This window comes from Microcaecilia unicolor, chromosome 6 (assembly GCF_901765095.1).
Source record: "Microcaecilia unicolor chromosome 6, aMicUni1.1, whole genome shotgun sequence".
NCBI classification, from domain to species: domain Eukaryota; kingdom Metazoa; phylum Chordata; class Amphibia; order Gymnophiona; family Siphonopidae; genus Microcaecilia; species Microcaecilia unicolor.
The window spans coordinates 256,213,039-256,234,698 of NC_044036.1; the positions used below are offsets into that span (position 1 = coordinate 256,213,039).

General features: G+C 42.2%; 1 protein-coding gene and 1 long non-coding RNA gene across 3 annotated transcripts in view; one reads left to right on the forward strand and one right to left on the reverse strand.

Moving 5' to 3' along the window:
* ASTN2 (astrotactin 2) overlaps positions 1 to 21,660 on the reverse strand; it is a 1,362,231-nt gene that overhangs the window by 195,369 nt on the left and 1,145,202 nt on the right. For both annotated transcript variants that reach the window (XM_030207207.1, XM_030207206.1), the window contains one exon: positions 8,846 to 8,987. In XM_030207207.1, the coding sequence (XP_030063067.1) occupies positions 8,846 to 8,987 (142 nt within the window). The remainder of the gene's footprint in view (positions 1 to 8,845; positions 8,988 to 21,660) is intronic.
* The window catches only part of LOC115472784, a 477,801-nt gene that overhangs the window by 59,336 nt on the left and 396,805 nt on the right, over positions 1 to 21,660 (forward strand). The gene's annotated exons all lie outside the window — the stretch shown is intronic.

Genomic DNA, 21,660 nt, shown 5'->3' on the forward strand with positions numbered 1-21,660 from the left:
TTCAATGTGGAAACTAAAAAGAGTAAGACCTTTCTTCCCAAGGACCGTCTTCTGCAACCTGGTATAATCAATGGTACTCAGTCATCTAGACTATTGCAACGGACTATACGCTGGCTGCAAAGAACAAATAATCAAGAAACTTCAAACAGCTCAGAATACAGCAGCTAGACTCATATTCGGAAAGACAAAATATGAAAGTGCGAAACCCCTGCGAGAAAGGCTGCACTGGCTCCCACTTAAAAAATGCATCACGTTCAAAATTTGTACCCTAGTCCACAAAATCATTCACGGAGATGCCCCAGCCTACATGTCAGATCTGATTGACTTACCACCCAGGAATGCTAAAAAATCATCTCGCACATTCCTCAATCTTCACTTCCCCAGCTGCAAAGGTCTAAAATACAAACTAATTTATGGATCATCCTTTTCTTACTTGAGCACACAATTCTGGAACGCGATGCCGCGAAACCTGAAAACGATCTACGAGTTAGCTAACTTCTGCAAACTACTGAAGACCCATCTCTTTAACAAAGCATACCACAAAGATCAACAAATGTGAACTCCTACACATATACCCAGAATTGCCTTATAATATTTGTTTGATACACTAATATCATGTTTCTTCATTATCATGCTACCCAAGTTCTATATGTATTACTAATTGTACATTCTCTTATACATGTCCACCATTCATGATGTATTGTAAGCCACATTGAGCATGCAAAGAGGTGGGAAAATGTGGGATACAAATGCAACAAACAAACAAACAAATAAATAAATATAACAAAACTGAGTGTGCCCTCTGATTAGATCAATAAACCTCAAGTGAAGGAAGTCAGCTGGTTTGGTAACCCTCTTTTCTGGGATGTGAAAAGAAAGAGAAGTATGAATTGGAAATTAGGATAGCAAGGGAGATGCACTGTTTTAGTGTGAGATGTTACCTTCAGAGTCTATGCACATCCCACAGGTACTAGCCTATGGGGGGGGGGGGGGGGGGCAGTAGACAAATTTATCTCTGTGAGCCATGCACAGAACAGAGTTTTTTTCTTTTCCAGAGGACATTACAGCAATCAAACTCCCAAGGTATTATGATTTAATAAAGATTTCTGCACCCTGGAATTTAACTAAATTCAATTTGCTTTCATTTAGGTTTTTTATATTACACCTTTATATATTGATATGGAACAATCATTGTTGTAAATCTGATGTTATACTACCAGATAAATATACTATTCTAAACGGGTAGATAATACAGTTGTGTTTTCATATCATCAGGGTAATGCAATAAGCTTTTACAAAACTGTGCTAGCATTTTTAGCTCATGGCAAAAATCAGCTGGTAGTAAACTCTGAAACACCCATTATATTCTGATGGGCATCGCAAGGGCCTTTTTACCAAGCTGCAGGAGAAAGGGCCCTGTGTTGGCGGCGGGGACCATTTTTTCCATGCCCCAGGGCCCTTTTTACCACAGCGGTAAAAAGGCCCCAGGCACACATGGCCATGCGGTCATGACGTCAGAAGAAGACGGGGGCAGTGAGCAGCGAACAAGGGAAGGCTAGAGACGTCGGGACTGGGAGCGCCGCCTCCTTCACTGACGCTGCGCTGCCGGAGGAAAGTAAATTAAAAAAAAAAAAAAAGGAACGGGATCTTGGGGGGGAGAAGAGGGCGGGCAGTTCCTACATGGGAGCGGGAGGGCAGGCTAAACACGCAGCAGCGGCGCCCCACAGAGGATAGCGCCCCTCTGCGGCGCTTACCCCGCTTACCGCATCGGCACGGCCCTGTGCATGTCATCCTGATGTCATAAGAGTATGTTTTAAATTGTATTTTCTTTCCTAGTGTCTATGCCATTTTTTTGTTACTGTAGTATATCAGAAATGACAGTGCTAACCTAATTCCTGTTTTCTCCAACAGGAACTCAATAAACGAATACAAGAATCCTTGATCTAATGTTGAATAATTGATAATAATTTTTCTCATTTACAAAATTTAACATATTTATTCCTTGATAGTAGCTCACTACAAAGAAGACAAGAATATTTATCAGGAGTTTTAATCTGGTAATAATTTTACTTTTGCTTTACAGCAGTTCTGACAATTTTCATTATGTTACAGCATAACTCATTCATAGTTGCTTTCTTAGGGCCCCTTTTACAGAAGTGCGGCAAGCCTACCATGGGGGCACCCAGTGGTAGTTCCCTTCCCCACTGAGTGTCATTTCCAGTGCGACAAAATTGTTTTTATTTTCTGAGCAGTTGAGGCATACCTGGTGGCACAGCCCAATTACCACCTAGCTACCTCTGGAGTCCTTACCGCCTCTTAAATAGGAGGTGGTAAGAGCTCTCCCAGGAAATGGCCATGCACCAATGCCTTTGATTTGCACACAGCCATTTCCTTCCCTTTCAGGAAAAAAGCATTTTATCACAGTAAAAGGGGCCACCGCAGGGCCCCTTTTACTGCCACTTGGTAAAAGGAGCCCTTAGGTGATAACAATATATTTCATGGTCATGTTTACTTCTAATTTAACTTTTACATGTGTCTCTTGTTAGCACTGTGTTTTACATACGAGCATAAGAGTAGCCATTCTGGGTCAGACCAATGATCCATCTAGCCCAGTATCCTGTTTACCAAACAGTGGCCAAGCCAGGTCACAAGTACCTGGCAGAACCCAAATTGTAGCAACACTCCATACTACAAATCCCAGGGCAGCAGTTGCTTCCCATGTCCATCTCAAAAGCAAACTATAGACTTTTCCTCCAGAAATTTGTCCAAACCTTTTTAAAACCCAGATACACTAACAGGTGTTACTACATCCTCCGGCAAATTTGTCCAAACCTTTTACACTAACAGGTGTTACCACATCCTCCGGCACATCCTCCTGCTATTTGTTTTAAAAGTATTTCTTTGTAACTTCCTTGAGTGTTCTCTAGTCTTTGTACTTTTGAAATGAGTAAAAAATCGATTTACTTCTACTCGTTCTACACCACTCAAGATTTTGTAGACTTCAATTATATCTCCCCTCATCCATCTCTTTTCCAAGCTGAAGAGCCCTAACCTCTTTAGCCTTTCCTCATATGAGAGAAGATCTATCCCCTTTATCCTTTTGGTTACTCTTCATTGAAACTTTTCTAATTCCTCTTTTTTCAGATACGGCGACCAGAACTGAACACAATACTCAAAGTGCACACGCACCATGGAGTGATACAAAGGCATTGTAGTATTTTCAGTCTTGTTCAGCATCCCTTTCCTAATAATTCCTAGCATCCTGTTTGCTTTTTTGGTTGCCGCAGCAATCTGAGCAGAAGATTTCAGCGTATTGTCTACAACGACACCCAGATCTTTTTCTTGAATGCTCCCAAGCTGGAACCTAGCATCAGGTAACTATGATTCAGATTATTCTTTCCAATGTGCATCACCTTGCTTTTGTCCACATTTAATTTCATCTGCCATTTGGATGCCCAGTCTTCCAGTTTCCTAAGGTCTTCCTGCAGTATTTCACAGTCCGCATGTGTTTTAACAACCTTGAATAGTTTTGTTTCATCTGCAAATTTGATCACCTCACTCGTTGTTCCGATTTCCATATCATTTATAAATATGTTAAATGGCACTGGTCCCAGTACAGATCTCGGTGGCACTCCACTGTTTACCCTCCTCCATTGAGAGAAATGACCATTTAACCCTACCCTCTGTTTTTTTGTCCAATAACCAATTCCTAACCCACACCAGAAATTCCATGACTCTTTAATTTTTTCAGGAGTCTCTCATGAGGAACTTTATCAAAAGCTTTCTGAAAATCTAGACATACTACATCAACTGGTTCACCTTTATCCACATGTTTATTCTTGCCTTCAAAGAAATGAAGCAAATTGGTGAGGCATGGTTATTTGTAATGCCTTATTTTTAGCATAATAACATAACATAACCATTTCTAATACTTTATTTTCAATACTGTGTAATAATGGTTAATTCTAACACCTTGTTTTCTAGCATGATATAACAGACATATCTAATGCTTTATTTGTAACTAGTAAAAAAGGCCCGTTTCTGACACAAATGAAACGGGCGCTAGCAAGGTTTTCCTCGGAGTTTGTATGTTTGAGAGAGTGTGTGTGAGAGTGACTGTGTGAGAGAGAGAGAGAGAGTGAATGGGCGAGTGTGTGTGTGTGACAGAGAGAGAGTGAGACTGGGTGCGAGTGTGTCTGTGAGAGAGTGTGTGTGTGAGCATGAGAGTGTGTGCCAGGGCCCCCCCTCCCTCCCAATTCCAGGGTCCCCCCTCCCTCCCGCCCTCTGAGTTCCAGGGTCGTCCCCCCCTCCCTCCCTCCCTGCCTCTGAGTTCCAGGGTCGTCCTCTCCCTGCCTCCCTCCGAGTTTCAGGGTCCCCTTCCTCCCCTGCATTATTGTAGCTATGCCCCCTCACGCCCATGTGAGATGTAAAGTAGGAGCAGGATTCCGGGAAGCCAGATGTTAGCAGTCGTAGCAACTTCTCGGAAACCCAGCACACAAGAATGAGGAGCAAGCAACATAAACTAACCACATCACCTACCCTCAAAGGATAGGTGAGGAAATAAAAACTAATTTCAGGATTTTACCCCTTTTTGGACAACAAACACAATCCCACAAATTAGAATATGAAACAATTTAAAAGTTTTATTTAGAACATTCTTCGGTTGTTGTATAATTAACCATTGTATTTTTAGTGTAATCAGAAAATTAACTAGAAATTCAACTAAAACAGATAATTATCAGATAAGTATATCATTACATCTCTATCTAAATCAACCATTTAACCTTATTTAATTTATTTCTATTTGTTCGTTTTAAATACAAGAATTTGATACTTTGTGTTATAATTTTTCTTTCCAGGTTCCCGTCTCTTCCAGAACAGGATCTCATAGGTAAGTATGTAATGTTTTTCCTTTAGATTCTCACATTTATTTGAAAACACTCTTTTCACAGTCACTTAGCTGTTTTGCCAATTTAGGTGAGGTGATCACTTTCTTGCGTGGGGGCCCGTAACTTCTGTTTCTTGGATTTCAGCAATTTTCCTCTTCTCCTCTGCAATCTTCTTCCTAAACCTCTCACTTAAAAAAAAAATAACTGGAAGCAAAACCCTTTTCTTCCTAAAAGTTGTCCGCAACCTCAATGGGATTTTTAATCAGGTTTAAAATACTGAGGTCAGCTTTTCTAATTAAAATAAAATTAATTAAATATTCCCTTCTAAACACCTATACTGTACTGAAGCTCCCTAATCTGAAGCGCTGCAGTGCTTTGGTTGTCACTCACTTTACTCCAGGTTCTACTTTCATTCAGGCACTGAACATTCTATTCCACTCTCTCTTGGTACATTGGATTTAAAAAAAACCCTAATAGACCATTTTACTTCTTCCCAAATTTTAAATAAATGGTTTTCTATCTATTCACATCCAATCTCATTCAATTCCCCACCTTCTGCTCACTCAAACCCAGTTACCATGTAGCTTTTATTCTCTGTCAACCATCAATTCCCTTTACCTTACCTCAACCAGACTTCTCCTGCACTCTCCCCTATTACCACACCTTTACCATACTCATTCACATACCTCAGTTCTGAAAATACTGTTTTTACCCTCAATTTATCCTCAGTTTTTCACCAGCACTCAGAGCTCAATCAGACATCACCTTTCCTCATCAAAGCAGCAGGCTCTTCTAAAGTGCCACTAACACCCGTTTCCTAGGAAACCCAGCCTTGGCTTGCCATTCCGAGCACTCCCCAGACAATCCCAAGCCTTTTTCAGAATTCCAAACCTTCTTGCTGACCAACGGAATGTTGGTCAGCCCTACTACCATTTTCCCTATGTTTCCCCATAGAAATCAATGGAGAAATTATATAATTAAGCAAAAACCCATTTAAAGTTTAACCAAATTACCTCAAAATTTATCTAATACTTAAACTCCCCAGCCCCTATTGGACTATATTTTTGGTTTTCAAAAATCCCTATTATTAATACCTGCCCCAGCCTGTCCTGCTTCCCTAACCCCAGGACTCCTTCTGAACGGCCGGAATCGGCCACAACTATCCAGCACTGCCAGTTCATCGTTTTCTAGGGCCCAGACACACCCCAGAAAACTCAGATAAGTATTTATTTATTTTTTTCCATTAACCCTTAGGTTACATTATGCTGTCTCCCCTGCATTCATCCATAAGCAGGCAATGTCCTCTGTCCCTGCCCCCTCCATCCATCCATGTGCAGCATCTCTCCCCTGCCCCCTCCACCTCCCTCCGAGTTCAAGGCCCCCCTCCGAGTTCCAGTGTCCCCCTCCCTCCCTCCCATTTCCAGGGTCCCCCCTCCCTCCCAGTTCCAGGGTCCCATGGAACTGGGAGGGAGGGGGAACAGAGAACATTGGAGGAGTGACGTCAGCAGGTGATTATGATCCCAGTGAGACACATTGGAATGTTGGAGGAGCAAATTATTATATTAGATATAATAACCTTTAACATTACTTTTGCATACTATTACTAATGTTTATCTTCAAACAATTTACTTTTAATATTATTATTTTTGACATGTCATGTTAGGTATGATAACTTTTACCATGATTACTTTTGTAACATTTTTCATAATCATCTTCCCTTTTGGATGTTTGTTTTTGGAACTTATGTAACATTTTTGCATTTTTGGTTTTCATTTTTATATAACATTTTTGCATTTTTGGTTTTCATTTTTATTTTCCTGTCATAGACAGGATTATATATATTTTTAAGTTGTGGATTTTCTCATAACAGCATTTGCTTTTATAAAAGAGTAACACTTATTTTATGTTATAGCAGTGATGTGAAATGATATAAAAACCATGGTACAATTCAGCACTAAATTAAAATTTATATTTGGGTTCCAAATTCTGAATCAATTACAATTTATGGAAACAAGTATGATTTGAAAATTGCAGAAATATGTATGTATGTATGTAGACTAACATATATTGTGAAGATGATGAGGCTATTGTGCAGAGGAAGCTCCCACCTCAGGATCCCAGGTCCCTCTTTCACTCAGGGTGAGCTGGTTCTCAGTATGCAGATTTTATGCAAATTAATCTACTACCCTTTTCTGCTCAGGGTGACCTGCTTCTCAAAAAGGCAAACATAGTCAGCATAGTCAGGTCTCACCAATCAGGCTATTTTCAAACACATCTTTATTCCAGCCTCTGGGGCACACTTCTTTTAGCTTAAAACACTTTCACAAGCTTAAACCGTTCTTCCAGCTTAAACATTTCATTTCTTTCTACTCAGTGCAATCTTCCCTTTTAAACATTTCTTCTTGCACAGTTCAATATCCATGGATTTCTTCCCCCTGAGCCCTCTCACACAGGCATTTGGGCTCAGTACTAACTCAGTCCCTGGACACACAGTCCCTCCTAGTAGCACACAGCTCTAGACACACAGTCTCTTCATTTTGGACACCGTCCCTCTTCACTGTTCTAGACACACAGTCTTTTCCTCTGGGATACAGAGTACCTCTTCACTGTTCTAGACACAGACTTTTCACCACCAGGCCATAGGGCTCAGCCAGTACTTCTCATGGGGATCCCTCTGCTTCAGTTACCAGCCTCCTTCCTCAGCTGCCACTCTCTTCTCTCCCTCACAACTCAGGTGGGGTATTAAGTGGTTAATGGCCAAACAGGACCCAGCCCATAACCTGCTGCACCTGTTTCCACCTCCAGGACTCTCCCCGGTCCTAGCGACCTCCAGCTATACCTCCCCTTACTGGCTCCCTTCAGCAACTCACCCAGCCCTTTTCCCTGGACATTTTAGGGGAACAGCGCCCTCTAGGGGCCTAACCCGGGTAGGACAGCCTCTTCCTTATCACAATACATATGGACTAACTTATACATATAGACTTACATTTTGGTACGTTCTATACAAAGTTTCCATTCTGAAGTTAAATATAACTTATTATTACTTAGCGGTCCTTTTACTAAGCTGTGGTAAGTTTAAAAGGACTTAGCGCAGGACATGCTCAGGCGTCCTGCTATAAGTTCCCGATTAGTGCACGCTACCTGCGCACTAAAAAATATTTAATATTTGCAGAGTGGGCATGTTATCAGGCAGTTTTTTGATTTAGCTGAAGTCATATTTTAGGACGTCACTAAGCAAAACAAACATACACACACAAATTTGTACTATATTTTGTTCAAGATTCTACACACAAGTATAGACAAGTACTGATACTTATCCTCAAACACTGCCTATATCTAGAATAGATATCTTATGATCTTGGGCAAGTCACTTAGCCTTCCATTGCCTCAGGTACAAACGTAGGGGCCCTGTTGTGGTAAGCACTGACACGTGCTTACCACAGGTTAAAATCCACAACCGTGGGGCATGCTCAGGTGTCTCATGGTAGTTTTGTGTTTGGCACGCGCAACCCATGTTTGGGGCAGATATAGGCATGCCCAGCACTAACCAGTTAGCGTGTGGTTAGTGCGAAAGCCCTTACTGCTTAGTAGGTAGGTGTTAGTAAGGGAAAGTAGCGTGTGGCCATCAATGGGGCCTCAGCATGTGCAAAATCCCGGTACTACTGATACCGCAGGCCACATTTTAGCCCAGCTTGGTAAAAGGGCCCCTTAGATTGTAAGGCCACTAGGAAGAGAAAAATACCTACTGTACCTGAATGTAACTCGCCTTGAGCCACTGACAAAAAAGGGCATGAGCTAAATCCAGCTACTAATACCTCAGGCACATATACAGAAATCCATATGCAGATCTGTGGACATAAATCTGTGTGTAAGCATTTAACTGCAGTACATACTAAAACTCTCTCGCTTCAATGCCACCCAATACTTTCTGGCTTTTTATTCAAAATATTACTTACTTGTAGAGACTGTCAGGTTCCAGGCACTTGAATATGACAGCATAGATGTTGGTTTCTGGTACTTCTCCATGGCCTCTGCCTGCAGCAACACATGAAGATCCCACGCCTGAGAGCAAATCTTCAGCAAAACTCATGAATTCACCTAAGCAACATGCAAGAAAAACAGGCAAAAGGAAGAAATGAGGGCATGGGAGGGGAGAAGGGAAAGATAGAAATAGAAAACAGAAAGGGTTGAACCAGGGTTGTGGGGGGGAGGGAGAGAGAGAGAGAGAGAGATTAGTTGAAATAAGCAATTATATATCAAACTTAGATCTGCCTCTTCGGAATTTCCAGAATGTATCTTTCCTACATATTTTGGTCTATTTTAATAAAAACTGTATGTTTATACCACTGTTCATGGTACAAAACTCTATATTATTGATACAGCATGGTGCATGTTATGAAGCAATAAAGGTCAACAAATAGGCTGTAGATAATTAGCTTAATACATTTGTAACTAAAGTTCAAAATATATGTTTCTTTCACTATGTGTAAGAGGAAACAGCACTCTTACACTGGGTTTAAATAGTACAGGGTTAACTAGATCTTAGTCTGTCTGCATATGTGCTTAAAGATCAGGGGGGTAGATATTCATCCAGCACCGGCATGCATATTTTTAGCAGTGTTATTTTCAGATATTCAATGCTGGGCCATGTCCAGGCACTGGCATTGAATATCTGCAGTCTGATTTGGCTGCTTATCTTAGGCAGTTAAGTGCTGAATATTGGCAATTAACCACATAAATGCTGACTGTTCCTCCAGATCACTCAGAAAGCAGTCAACTTTCAGTTTAATGGCCTGTGTTGATTTAAATGGCACTAACCAGTTAAGTGCCACTGAGGGGCATAATCGAACGCGAACGCCCATCTCCATGGGCGTCTATCTCCGAGAACGGGACAAACCATATTTTCGAAAAAATGGGAGTCCATCTTTTTTCCGATAATATGGTTTGTGTCAGCCAAATGCATCAGATTTGTGCGGATTTCAGCTGGTCGGTATCGTTTTTCAGCAATAATGGAAACCGAAGGTGCCCAGCTCAAAAACGACCAAATCCAAGGCATTAGGTCATGGGAGGGGCCAGGATTCGTAGTGCACTGGTCCCCCTCACATGCCAGGGCACCAACCGGGCACCCTAGGGGGCACTTGTAACATCTTCAGGGGTTTAACTTTACCAACATGTTTGGCTGCTTACACAGGATCAACCTCATACTGGGGTCCTGGAGAGTAGTACGCCAAACCCAACGCTTGCAAGGCCTGAAGATGCCTAAGGGCGAAACGCCTTGCAAGTGTTAGACCTATATCCACAGTTGAGAGGATTCAAGAGTTCACAGAGGAAGTGGTAAACGGAGACTGTCATAAATTGTTGTGGAAACTCCATGGCGAAAAGTCATCACTACCCCCAGGCTTCTTGATTATCTTCAGCGAATATCGTTAGGAACTTTATGGAAAATAAAGACTTAGAAAATGTGTAAAATCATGAGCACATTGGTGCAATTCAATTAATACTGAGGTTAAAAGGGATAAGTACCACCTCTGTGGATTAAAATTGAGAAAATTAAGAAAAGTTTAAAACTTTGATAACAAGCTTTCCACCCTAGACAAGTGGATATAGAGAATGTAAGAGGAATGAATGAGAGTGAATGAAAGCGTATGCAGATATGAGGAAATTGTAAAAGAAAAGGTAACTGAGATATTTGTAAAAGCAAAAATGAAAATAAATAAATAAATAAAGGTGGAAAAGAGATTGCTGTTGTATTAGTACATATATTATACCGAACAACTGGATTGAAATTAATTGCACTCATTATTAGTAGTTCATTGAATTCAATGGAGATATCCTGAAAATGACTGGGTCTGCCCTAGCAACTGAAAACACAGACATCATGTTATGAGAATCAGGTGCTCAGCATTCAGAGTTTCTATTTATAAGCACAATGGTTTTTTTTTTTTAATATTAACCAGGTTGAAACCTGGGAGCATTTAACAACTTTTACTTCCCTATGGGTACATCAAAAGAAGAAGATGATATGTGGGAATCTGCTCCTTTTGTTTTGTGGAATGCAGTGGTATATTATAAAAATGCACTTGTTGATTTTTTTTATAATTAATACTATTTCTAAAACAAGTATTGAATAATGAGAGAAGAGCTTCCTTCATGCAGAAATTCTGCCCAGGGTCAATCTAAATGTGCTAATATTTTCCAGTAATATTGTATATATGTATATATGGAACACAGACAGATGAGGGGAGATATGATTGAAGTCTACAAAATCCTGAGTGGTGTAGAACGAGTAGAAGTAAATTGATTTTTTACTCGTTTCAAAAGTACAAAGACTAGGGGACACTCGAGGAGGTTACAAGGAAATACTTTTAAAACAAATAGAAGGAAATATTTTTTTCACTCAACGAATAGTTAAGCTCTGGAACTCTTTGCCAGAGGATATAATCAATAGAAATCAAACAAAATAAAACATGGAAAAAAAAATAAGATGATACCTTTTTTATTGGACATAACTTAATACATTTCTTGATTAGCTTTCAAAGGTTGCCCTCTTCGTCAGATCAGAAATAAGCAAATGTGGTAGCAGATAGTATATATAAGTGAGACATCCAAGCATTACTTTGACAGTCTGACAGGGTGGGAGGGTTGGGGTGGGTAGGAGGTATGCATGGGGACATCAAAGCATTTCACTGATATTCTAACAGGATGGATGTGAGTAGGTGAGAGGAGGGTGATAAACAGAGAAATACAATTTTATGGTTTATAATGGGCTAGAAAACCCAGATCCTTGTTAAGTCCTGTCTGTTGGGTGTCAAAATATTCAATTATTCTGACTTCAAAGGTCTTATGTTCCTGTATTGTTTTAAAGTTACCTTTTAGGATTCTAACTATGAAATCACTGGTGCAGTGTCCTAGTCTTGTAAAATGCTGGCCCACCAGGGTGGGAACCTGACTGGCACCGGCTATCTTCATGTGATGTCTGTGCAGATTGAATCTTGTCTTAAGCATCTGGCCTGTTTGACCAATATAGCATCCTTCGTTACATTTTTTACACTGAATGATATATACCACATTGGAAGATGAGCATGTGAAAGATTCCTTTATGTTGAATATTTTTCCTTTGTGAATGACTGTGGGGTCCTGTGAAATGTTTTGGCATAGCTTGCAGCTGGATATATTACAGGGAAATGTGCCCTTCTTTTCTTTTTCAGTCTGTGTTGGGAGTTTACTTCTGATTAGCTTGTGTTTTAAGTTGGGTGGCTGTCGGAAGGCAAGCACTGGTGGGGATGGGAATATCTCTTTCAGTAATTCATCTTCCTGGAGTAGAGGCTATAAGTCTCTTATGATATTCCTCAGTTTCTCCAGCTCTGGGTTGTATGTCACTACAAGGAGGATTCTGTCTGTGGCTTTTTTTTCTTTGTACTGTAGCAGATTTTCCCTGGATTTTCAGGTTTCAACCCCTCCTCCAGCTCCTTAAAAGGTCTCTGCACTGAAAGTAGGGTATTATTTGCCAGGTCATTTGTTCCCAGGTGGATAACAACATCAGTGTTAGACTCCTTAGTTTCTTCTCTGATTATAGTCATTATTTGCCTGGTACTCCTGGTAGCTGAGGAGCCTGGAAGGCATTTCAATTTGCTTGACCCCTTTTATTGTGTTTCAAAGTTAATGCTTCTGATAATGGAATCCCCAAGTAGCAACAGTTTTCTGGTATTGGTTTCAGTATTAGTGCTTTGGAGGTGTCTTTTCTTTTTGGGCATCCTAATTCTTTTTTGTTCCACCTCAGTTCTATTTTCTGGGGCTTTTTGCTCCACCTCAATTCTGTTTTCTGGGGCATCACAGTGCTGTAATGGAGCAAAAGAATTCTGCAGGGATTTCAATTGTGAGGGTGGATGCTTCTGTGTCACATGTCATAGTCTACCTGAGCCTATTGTGAACCATTTATTCTTAGGTGGTTTTATTCTTTGAGGCAGTGGTGTGAAGTTGGTATGATTCTGTGCAGTGATAGAAGCTGCTTTAAGTGCATCCAATTCCTGCTTTAGTTTGCTGAGCTCCTGTTTTATACTAGGAAGATGAACACAGATAGGACAAGATAGTTTGCTTTGGAACTAAAGCACCACAATTATTACAGGGAATAAAAGTAATGGTCACGATGGTGACTGTTTCCTTGTCTGTGCTCACCTCGCCCTCTGGTGGCTTCTATGGACTGTCTCATGTTCCAGATTTCAGCCCACTCCGGTCCGGATCTTCTGGGCTGCCAGACTTGCTTTTCTTGTTTGTGCCTGAGCAGCACCCATAGCTGACTTGTGATTCCTGCATCTGAACTTCAGCAGCTGATGGGTTTTATTAATCACCTGGAGACTTCTGTGTTAGCATTTGCATCATCTAAGGTCCCTGGTTTGTTGCTGCTTTGTGGCACTTCTGCCTAGTCTGGTTTCTTGTTTGAGGTTCTTGTCCGGTTCTAGTTAATCTGTGTGTAGTTTAGCTTAGGTTTGTTGCTTATTTCTTAGTCTTGTTTCTGTATTCCTGGTCTAGTTTCTGTTTGTCTGTGTCTCTCTCTTAGTGGCTGCATGGCAGCTTTCAGTCCTGACTCTTGTCTGTCAGTGTTTTCAGTGGCTGCTTGGCAGCTTTCAGTTCCTGTCCTGTAGCTTGTCCATTTCCTGCCTTGTGTAGTATTGTCTTCCTGTGAGTCCTAGCCCAGTTTCCTGCCTTGCTGACCATGTACATTTCTTTCCCCTCTGACCCTTAGTCCCTGTTCAGCCTAGTTGGTATCCAGTTCCTGCCCTGTCTGATAAGTCCTGCCAGCCGCCTGTACCCAGGGGCTCAACTCCTGAAGATGGGCGGTCAAGTGCAGGTGAAGTCTAGCTGTTTCTGTCAGAGTTCTGCCTTGTCTCTGGTGTGGGGTGGTTTTGCCTGCCACTGCTGCTCCTCGGCATTGGTCCAAGGGCTCACGAACCTAGTTTCTGCCTTGAAACCCTAACAGTAATCTTGATTGGTTGGAATGGGTGTGAATAGGTGTACTATGATAGGGTTAACAGTCGGCAGGATTGTCTATAACCGAGGAGTAAAGTTAATGATTTTTGGTTTGTCTATACATGAGTAGAAAACCCTATGGAATAAAGTTCCAAAGATTAGATATTACAACAGATCATAATTTTCTGCAAAATGTTGCATGGAGTGACCTTCAGGCCTTGATTAAGATCTTTAAAGTAGCTTAGACACCAGATACAAGGAGTTCATTCCATGTAAAATTTTATTATTATTATTTTTTAGATATCTCTGCATTGAAAACATTGAATTCTAAGTTAGCCCAACCTAACACTCCGGTGGTCCCTTGGCCCTGGCTCATAACAAGGATTAGCTTCTTCATATGCTCTTTAGACCCCATGATAAGTTATTTATGAATCTTAGAGATCAAATTTTACCAGATGTTTCTAAGGAAACTCAAAAGAAGGTGGAAGCAGTTTTTGTTATGGCCTGGGACTTCACAAATGGGGGCACTGTTGTTTTCCCTGCTAGTTTTTTTGTAATTGTAGTACAATTGCCAACTTCATCTCTAATAAGGGAGTCACTGAAGGAGGTGGGTGGACCTCTTTTCCAAACCCCTTACTAGGTTAATCCTCTCTATATATGTTATAGCTTTAGAGCTCTTAGAGCAGCAGTTTTATTTTTTCATTGTGATTTAAGATTTTGTTCAGAATTTTGGATCTGGCCATGACCAGTTATTGAGGACTTTAGCTGAAATGGAATTTTCTTTTTCCTTCTTTTCTAGATTCTGTTTTTCTTGTTTTGTTTTGTTTCTGTGCAAGCCTTATACTCAGATTGAAATTCAACAAATATGTAAAAGACTAACCCTTCCATCACCCAAGTCTGGGAAAATTACTTCTTCGAAAAGTATGAACTGCAGTTTAGCTGAGGATTGTTAAATGGGGCTAGTAACCCTAAAAGATGAATTTGAGCAAGTAGGTTCCACAGGTTGCTGGCCAGTTCACAAGCAACATTATTCCAGTGCCTGGGAACATGTGGCCCGATGCTCTCAGGATGCATCTTAAAGAGGCCAGGGTGCTGTCCCTCCCACCATCTCATCATCACTCCAACCAATGATCTGAAGCCCCACCCCAAACTTCATGGTCCTACTGAAACTTTCCTGGTGGTGTAGTGGGATACTACTGCAAGACTATTGTTAAGGGCACCATTTTGTTAGTAGGTGCTGGTAAGGGCAGAAGTGACTAGGGATCACTCCTGCCTGGCACCTGCTACATCATAAGGGGTTTTCCAGTATAACCATGGGGGTCGTGGGAGGGGATCTTTTGGGGGTGGTGGGGCTTCAGATCAGGGAGGTTGGGATAATGATCAGAGGGTAATGAGGGAAAGCACCACAGCCAGGGCCGTGCCGATGCGGTAAGCGAGGTAAGCGCCGCAGGGGGGCGCCCACCTCTGGAGGGCGCCACAGCGGTGCTTACCCTCGCCCCGCGCCCCCGAGGACTTTAAATTACCTCGGTCGCAGCCGCTGCAGCAGCGTCGGTGAAAGCGCTGCCGACGTCTCCCTTCCCTTGCACTCATTGGTTCCCTCAGTGTCCCGCCTTCTTCTGACGTCAGAAGAAGGCGGACACTGAGGGAACCAAGAGCGCGGTGGGGGCGATGCGCCCCGGGTGTCAGCGGGTGGGGGGTGCGCCGCTCCCGCTGCTCCCACCATACCTTCTTTTAAAAAAGAAATCAGTAAAGCGGCGTGGCAGGCAGCACAGCTTCGCGTCTGCCCTGCTTGTAAACAAGTAGATCTCCTCGTCGGGCCTTTGCTCACTGGGTCCCGCCCTCGAGGAAATAGGAAGTTACCTCAGAGGAGGGCGGGACCCAGTGAGCAAAGGCCCGACGAGGAGATCTACTTGTTTTACAAGCAGGGCAGACGCGAAGCTGCGCTGCCTGCCACGCCGCTTTACTGATTTCTTTTTTAAAAGAAGGTATGGTGGGAGCAGCGGGAGCGGAGCACCTCCCCACCCCCACCCGCTGTCATCTCGACGGAGCTGGTAGTCGGGTCGGATCAGGGGTGCCCAGATGGCAGAAGGGAATGGGGTGGGGAGCCCAGATGGGAGAAGAGGATGGGGTGCCCAGATGGGAGAAGGGGATGGGGAGGGGAGCCCAGATGACAGAAGGGGATGGGATGGGGAGCCCAGATGGGAGAAGAGGATGGGGTGCCCAGATGGGAGAAGGGGATGGGGAGGGGAGCCCAGATGACAGAAGGGGATGGGATGGGGAGCCCAGATGGGAGAAGAGGATGGGGTGCCCAGATGGGAGAAGGGGATGGGGAGGGGAGCCCAGATGACAGGAGGGGATGGGATGGGGTGCCCAGATGGGAGGGGAGCCCAGATGGCAGAAGGGGATGGGGAGGGGAGCCCAGATGACAGAAGGGAATGGGGTGGGGAGCCCAGATGGGAGAAGAGGATGGGGTGCCCAGATGGGAGAAGGGGATGGGGAGGGGAGCCCAGATGACAGAAGGGGATGGGATGGGGGGCCCAGATGGGGAAGGGGAGCCCAGATGGCAGAAGGGGATGGGGAGGGGAGCCCAGATGACAGAAGGGGATGGGGAGGGGAGCCCAGATGACAGAAGGGGATGGGGTAGGGATGGGGTGGGGTGCCCAGATGGGAGAAGGGGATGGGGTGCCCAGATGGGAGAAGGGGATGGGGAGGGGAGCCCAGATGGGGTCTGGGGCTGAAAGGGGAGGCCCTAATGCAAGGCATGTGGATGAAGGGAGCTGGAGCTGGAACTGGGGGCTGAAAAGGAGGGTAGGTGGGATAAGGGGGCTAGTACTGGGACTGGGGGCTGAAAAGGGACAAGAGCTGAAACTGTGGGGACTGGGGGCTGAAAAGAAGACAGGGAGAAGTAGCTGGGGCTGAAGCTTGGGACTAGTGAGAGAAAAGGGCTGGGTTTGAAACTGGGGGCTGAAAAGGGGACATGGAGAAGTGGCTGGGGGCCGAAGCTCAAGACTGGTGGGAGAAAAGGGCTAGGGCTGAAACTGGGGACTGGTGGGATAGTGGGGCTGGAACTGGGGGCTGAAAAAAAGGGGCAGAGAGAGGGGACAGATCCTAGATGGAAGGGGGAGTCAGAGGGAGGGCAGACCTTAGATGGATGGGAGAGGGAGGGCAAATGGTGGATTGAGCGGACAGAGAGAAAGGGCAGACAGTGGATGGAAGCGATAGAAAGGGCAGACAGTGAATGGAAGGGGGAGAGAGAGGGCAGACAGGGGCAGATGGTGGATGGAAGGTGCTGAGATAGAGGGCAGATGTAGATGGAAGGGGCAGGGAGAGAGGGCAGACACTGGATGAAGGGGACAGCAGAGAGGGCAGACACTGGATGGCAGAGAGAGAACAAAGACAGATGCTGGATGGAAGGAAGGAAGACAGTGAAAAGAAGATGAGGAAAGCAGAAACCAGAGACAACAAACTGTAAATAAAATATTTACTTTTATTTTTTTGCTTTAGGATATAGTAGTATTGTAGCTGTGTTAATAAATGTTTATAATAGGTAATCTTTTTATTGGACTAATTTTAATACATTTTGACTAACTTTCGGAGAACAAAACCCCCTTCCTCAGGTCAGGATAGGATACTGTAACAGCACTATACTGTATTGACCTGAGGAAGGATGTTTTGGCCTCTGAAAGCTAAATGTATTAGTCCAATAAAATGGTATTATTTTATTTTCTATATTTGTTTTATTTCTATTTGTTAATTTGTAAAGTGGTGATTGGTTCTTGTTAGTTTTTTTCAAATTTACATCTGCAGTCTTTATATTTTGCACAGTACTAGGGGACATTTTCTGTTTCTGTGGTGTTGCATTGTATGCAGAGTCTGGCATCTTGGGGGTTCAGTTTAATTTTTGTCTAGCGTTTGGAATATGTCCACTTTGAGAATTTACATCTGCTATCTTATTTTGCAATGTATAGCAATTTGTTTCTAAGAATATTGCTGACAATTCCTGTCAGTGTGGCAAGTGGTGAGCGATCATTTTCACCGGGGGGGGGGGGGGGGGGGGCGTGATCATTTTCACGGGGGGTAGGGGCGCCAACTGATAGTCTGCAGGGGGGCGCCAGAGACCCTAGGCACGGCCCTGACCACAGCCCCTTTATGATGCAGCCTGATAGAATCTGGTCATGGTTTTGAGACCCAATTCTCCCAGAATAGTAAACATTTACTGGCTATACTGTGACTTGCAGTGTGCACCTGGTGCCCATTGCAAGCCATGGTTTAGCATTTGCATAATATTTACATTGTAATGAGCTGTTTTACATGTATTTGTTAAAGCATGTGCCATCTTCAAGCTTTGCACAATTACTGTTTCTATATTACATGGGTTTGCTCCAGAATATATATCGGATCTGGTCGCTCTTTCACACCACCATAGTGATTTTTCAGATAGATTGGCACTATTATTACAATATACTAGCCCTAAGGGCATTATCTTTTGGTTAGTGTTCGATAGCTTATTTTCATTTCAATCTGATAAGTGGTGGAATTCTTTACCGTTAGATATTAGATTAATTACCCAGTCCAAACAGTTCAAGAAAACACTTAATACTTACCTTTTTTGAACTTTCATAAATAATTGTTATATACCTTTTATTATGTATTTTGTTGGGATTGTCCAGCTGTTAATTTCTTATTGTAAACTGCTTGGAGCTCTTTAGGGACTTTGCGGGGTATAAGTGTCTCATGTAAATGTAATAAATGGATAAAACTCCCTAGTGAAAAATAAACAGCAGATGTATCACTAAAAAATAAAGTAAATATTAGTGTAGAAAATGGTTCCTCTCAGTTATCCAAGCCATGTTTTGTGTATTCCCTATATAGTGGTTCTTGTTTTTTGATTTAATTTTCTACCATGTAAATGTAAAACATGTAAATGTAAAATTACTATTTTCTCTGTGATGACTTAACTAATGCTGCGTTAGAGCAAGACAATTTGGGTTAGTGTCCTTTAAATCGCATTAAAACAGGTCATTGCCCTAATGCAGCTTGATAACCTCATAACTCTCTTCAGGGTTGTATTATACTTGAATCCTAGTAGTTGTATTGATTCTGATGAAAACTAGAATCTTTACAGGTAGTAATACTTTTTACTGAACCAACAAAGATATTATAAGTACAGGAGGTTTAGAGAACACAGAGCTCTCATGTTGGATGGGACCTTTGTGGTCTGCAAAGCTGATATCTTCTGCTGAGATATGAGAAGTGGCCAGATGCTCTCTCAAAGTCTAGTGATAGCCAACTTTTATTCACTGTCATTGTAACTAGACACTATAACTTCTTGATTCTTTGCTTGACCTCTGCCTTTCCCTGAATATAGTTGCTAGGTTTCCATTACAAATGTGCATTCATCTAAAACAACATGGGAGATTTTCATGTTGTTTATGGCCTGAAATGATAGAACAAAATATTGATTTTTTTTCCCTGTTTTGGAAAGAGCATACACTATTTCCAAATAGTATGTACCGTTTCCTGATAGCACAAACATTCTTTCTGACATTGCTTCCAAAACGAGAAAAAAAAAAGAAGAAGAAATGACATGGAAATGGCTTAGTTTTCTTCTCTCGTTCTTAGTTTCTACAGTAGCCAGTATTATGCTAGCTTCCCCTCATAGGTGTCAGGCCCTATTTTACACTCCAGTTTTGCTATAGTTTATCTGTGTTGTTCTCAGAAATTCATTACTTGGTCTCTGGAGCTGATACATTCTTAGTCAGCCCAAAGTAATGGTAATTATTTTTCTATAAACAGAATGTAGGAAGCTGCAATCACAAGCAGTATGGTTGTTCCGTATGAAACAAAAAAAGATATAGGATGTGCATTGGGGTACATATGTGGAGGGAGCATTTGAGCAATATGAAAAGAAAACCCTGCTGTGTTTCCTAGAAAGAGAGGCTGAAAGCCATTTCATGCATCTTTCAAAGCTGACAGACTGTTTATTCACCCAGACTAAATCAATTCCTGAAAAATTACCAGAATTGCTCCTTTACTACTTAACATATTTTTCAGTTCTGTATTTCTGTTTCTGTTTTTTTTTCCCCAAGAGGACCTGTTTTTAATTTACTTTTGTGGGCAGCTTAAAGTTTGACCTCTTCTCAATCTGATACTTTAAAAAAAGAAGGAAAAGAAAGAAGAAAAAAAGAGAAAATTATCTCTTTAAGCCCTATTTTATTTAACTAGTTTTGTTTTGAATCTTCAGCAGAAAGAAGACTAACCTTTTCTGTATAACTTAATAAAAACAAGAAGAAAGAATGTATGGATAAATAAATGTGTGTGGGTCTGAAGTAAGGCCGATCACATTACAACCCCAGTGGAGCTGTAATGGGGAACAGACCCAGCTGTTCCACATTCTTTTGCAGCGACTCCTAGTTCCCAGTCCACTCAGAAGAGAGGGTAGGGGAACACCAACGATGGCATACACTGGTGGGTAAAACAGTATCACACTTATTTTGGTCACCAAGGGATGCCTTATGGAATAATTAATAGATGGATGGTCAACAAAATCAATAATGGAGAAGGAGACTGGGCTAGTGTCATTTCATCACTAAGAAATACTTGGTGATTAGCAATGTCTAAACTTACCAGCTTCATAACAGTCTATGCCCTTCCTGGCAGATTCAATTCCATAATGTCCTATTATTTGATTTTTACAGCACTATACCTCAATATTTACAAGAACAACAATGCAGATATAGCATGACCATTCAATAAAACTCAGTACATGATAAAACAGAAGGGATGAGCTAGATTCCAGGGTGCAATAAATAAGACAAAAAAGGGGATAAACAGAATACGTAGATAAAATGGACAAAGGATTTAAGGGCAAGATGGCTGACACAGGATGTGCTTAAGAAGAGCTCCTTAACTGATGTGTTTACCTTTATTCTTTTTTTGCTTCTAATGTCATTGACTCTGTAGCCCCTGATGCACAAGCAGATACATTTCTTTCAGCTGGATGACTTGACTGAAACTCCGATATGCTCATTGCCAACTTCAGAGGTGGAAGAGTCCCCATGCTGTTGCCCAAGCACAATGTGTCACTCGGCCTGTGAGATTCGATAAACTCCCCCCCCCCCCCCTACAGAAAGACCTCGAGGAGAGGATGTCACAAAAGCAGCTACAGATACATCAGAGTTGTAGTCTCTGCCTCAGTGAAGACACCTGCCTGCAGAATTGAGACTGCTCACATGGTGGACACCCATGGAGCTCTTGGAAAGTATAGCAGCCTAGGATACAGCAAGCATATGCTACTATGGGGGGGAGAGGAGTACTAATAACAACTGTGATCCAAAGTGGTCAAAAGTTTTGGAGAAGGATCTGGATACATTACTGACAGATAAAGAATAGAGTTGGTTTCTTGGGCCAAGACCATTAAGATATCAATATCTGGGACTACTCATATGATATTTTTCTTAGTAAACAGGGTGATGTGGACACTGTGTAAATTGCCAAAGATAGGTAAGGCAAATGGCAAATGTTTGTACTATTTAACAGGTCAGGAACTCTTTCCCATGTGTGTAAGTGGGTGGGTGGGTTTTATGTATTTAATTTATTTATTTTGCCCCAAACATCATCTACATTGGGGAAAAAGTGTGAGAAAGAGTCTTCAGGGAACAAAATTTGTTACAAGTTGGTCATATTGAAATCTAGGGTACTGCAATCTAATCTTTCAAGATTCACTCTTTGATTATTTGTTAACCCTGACACTCAAGCAAATTTTAAATAATTGGAAAAATATTTCTTTAGTGGATTTTAATGG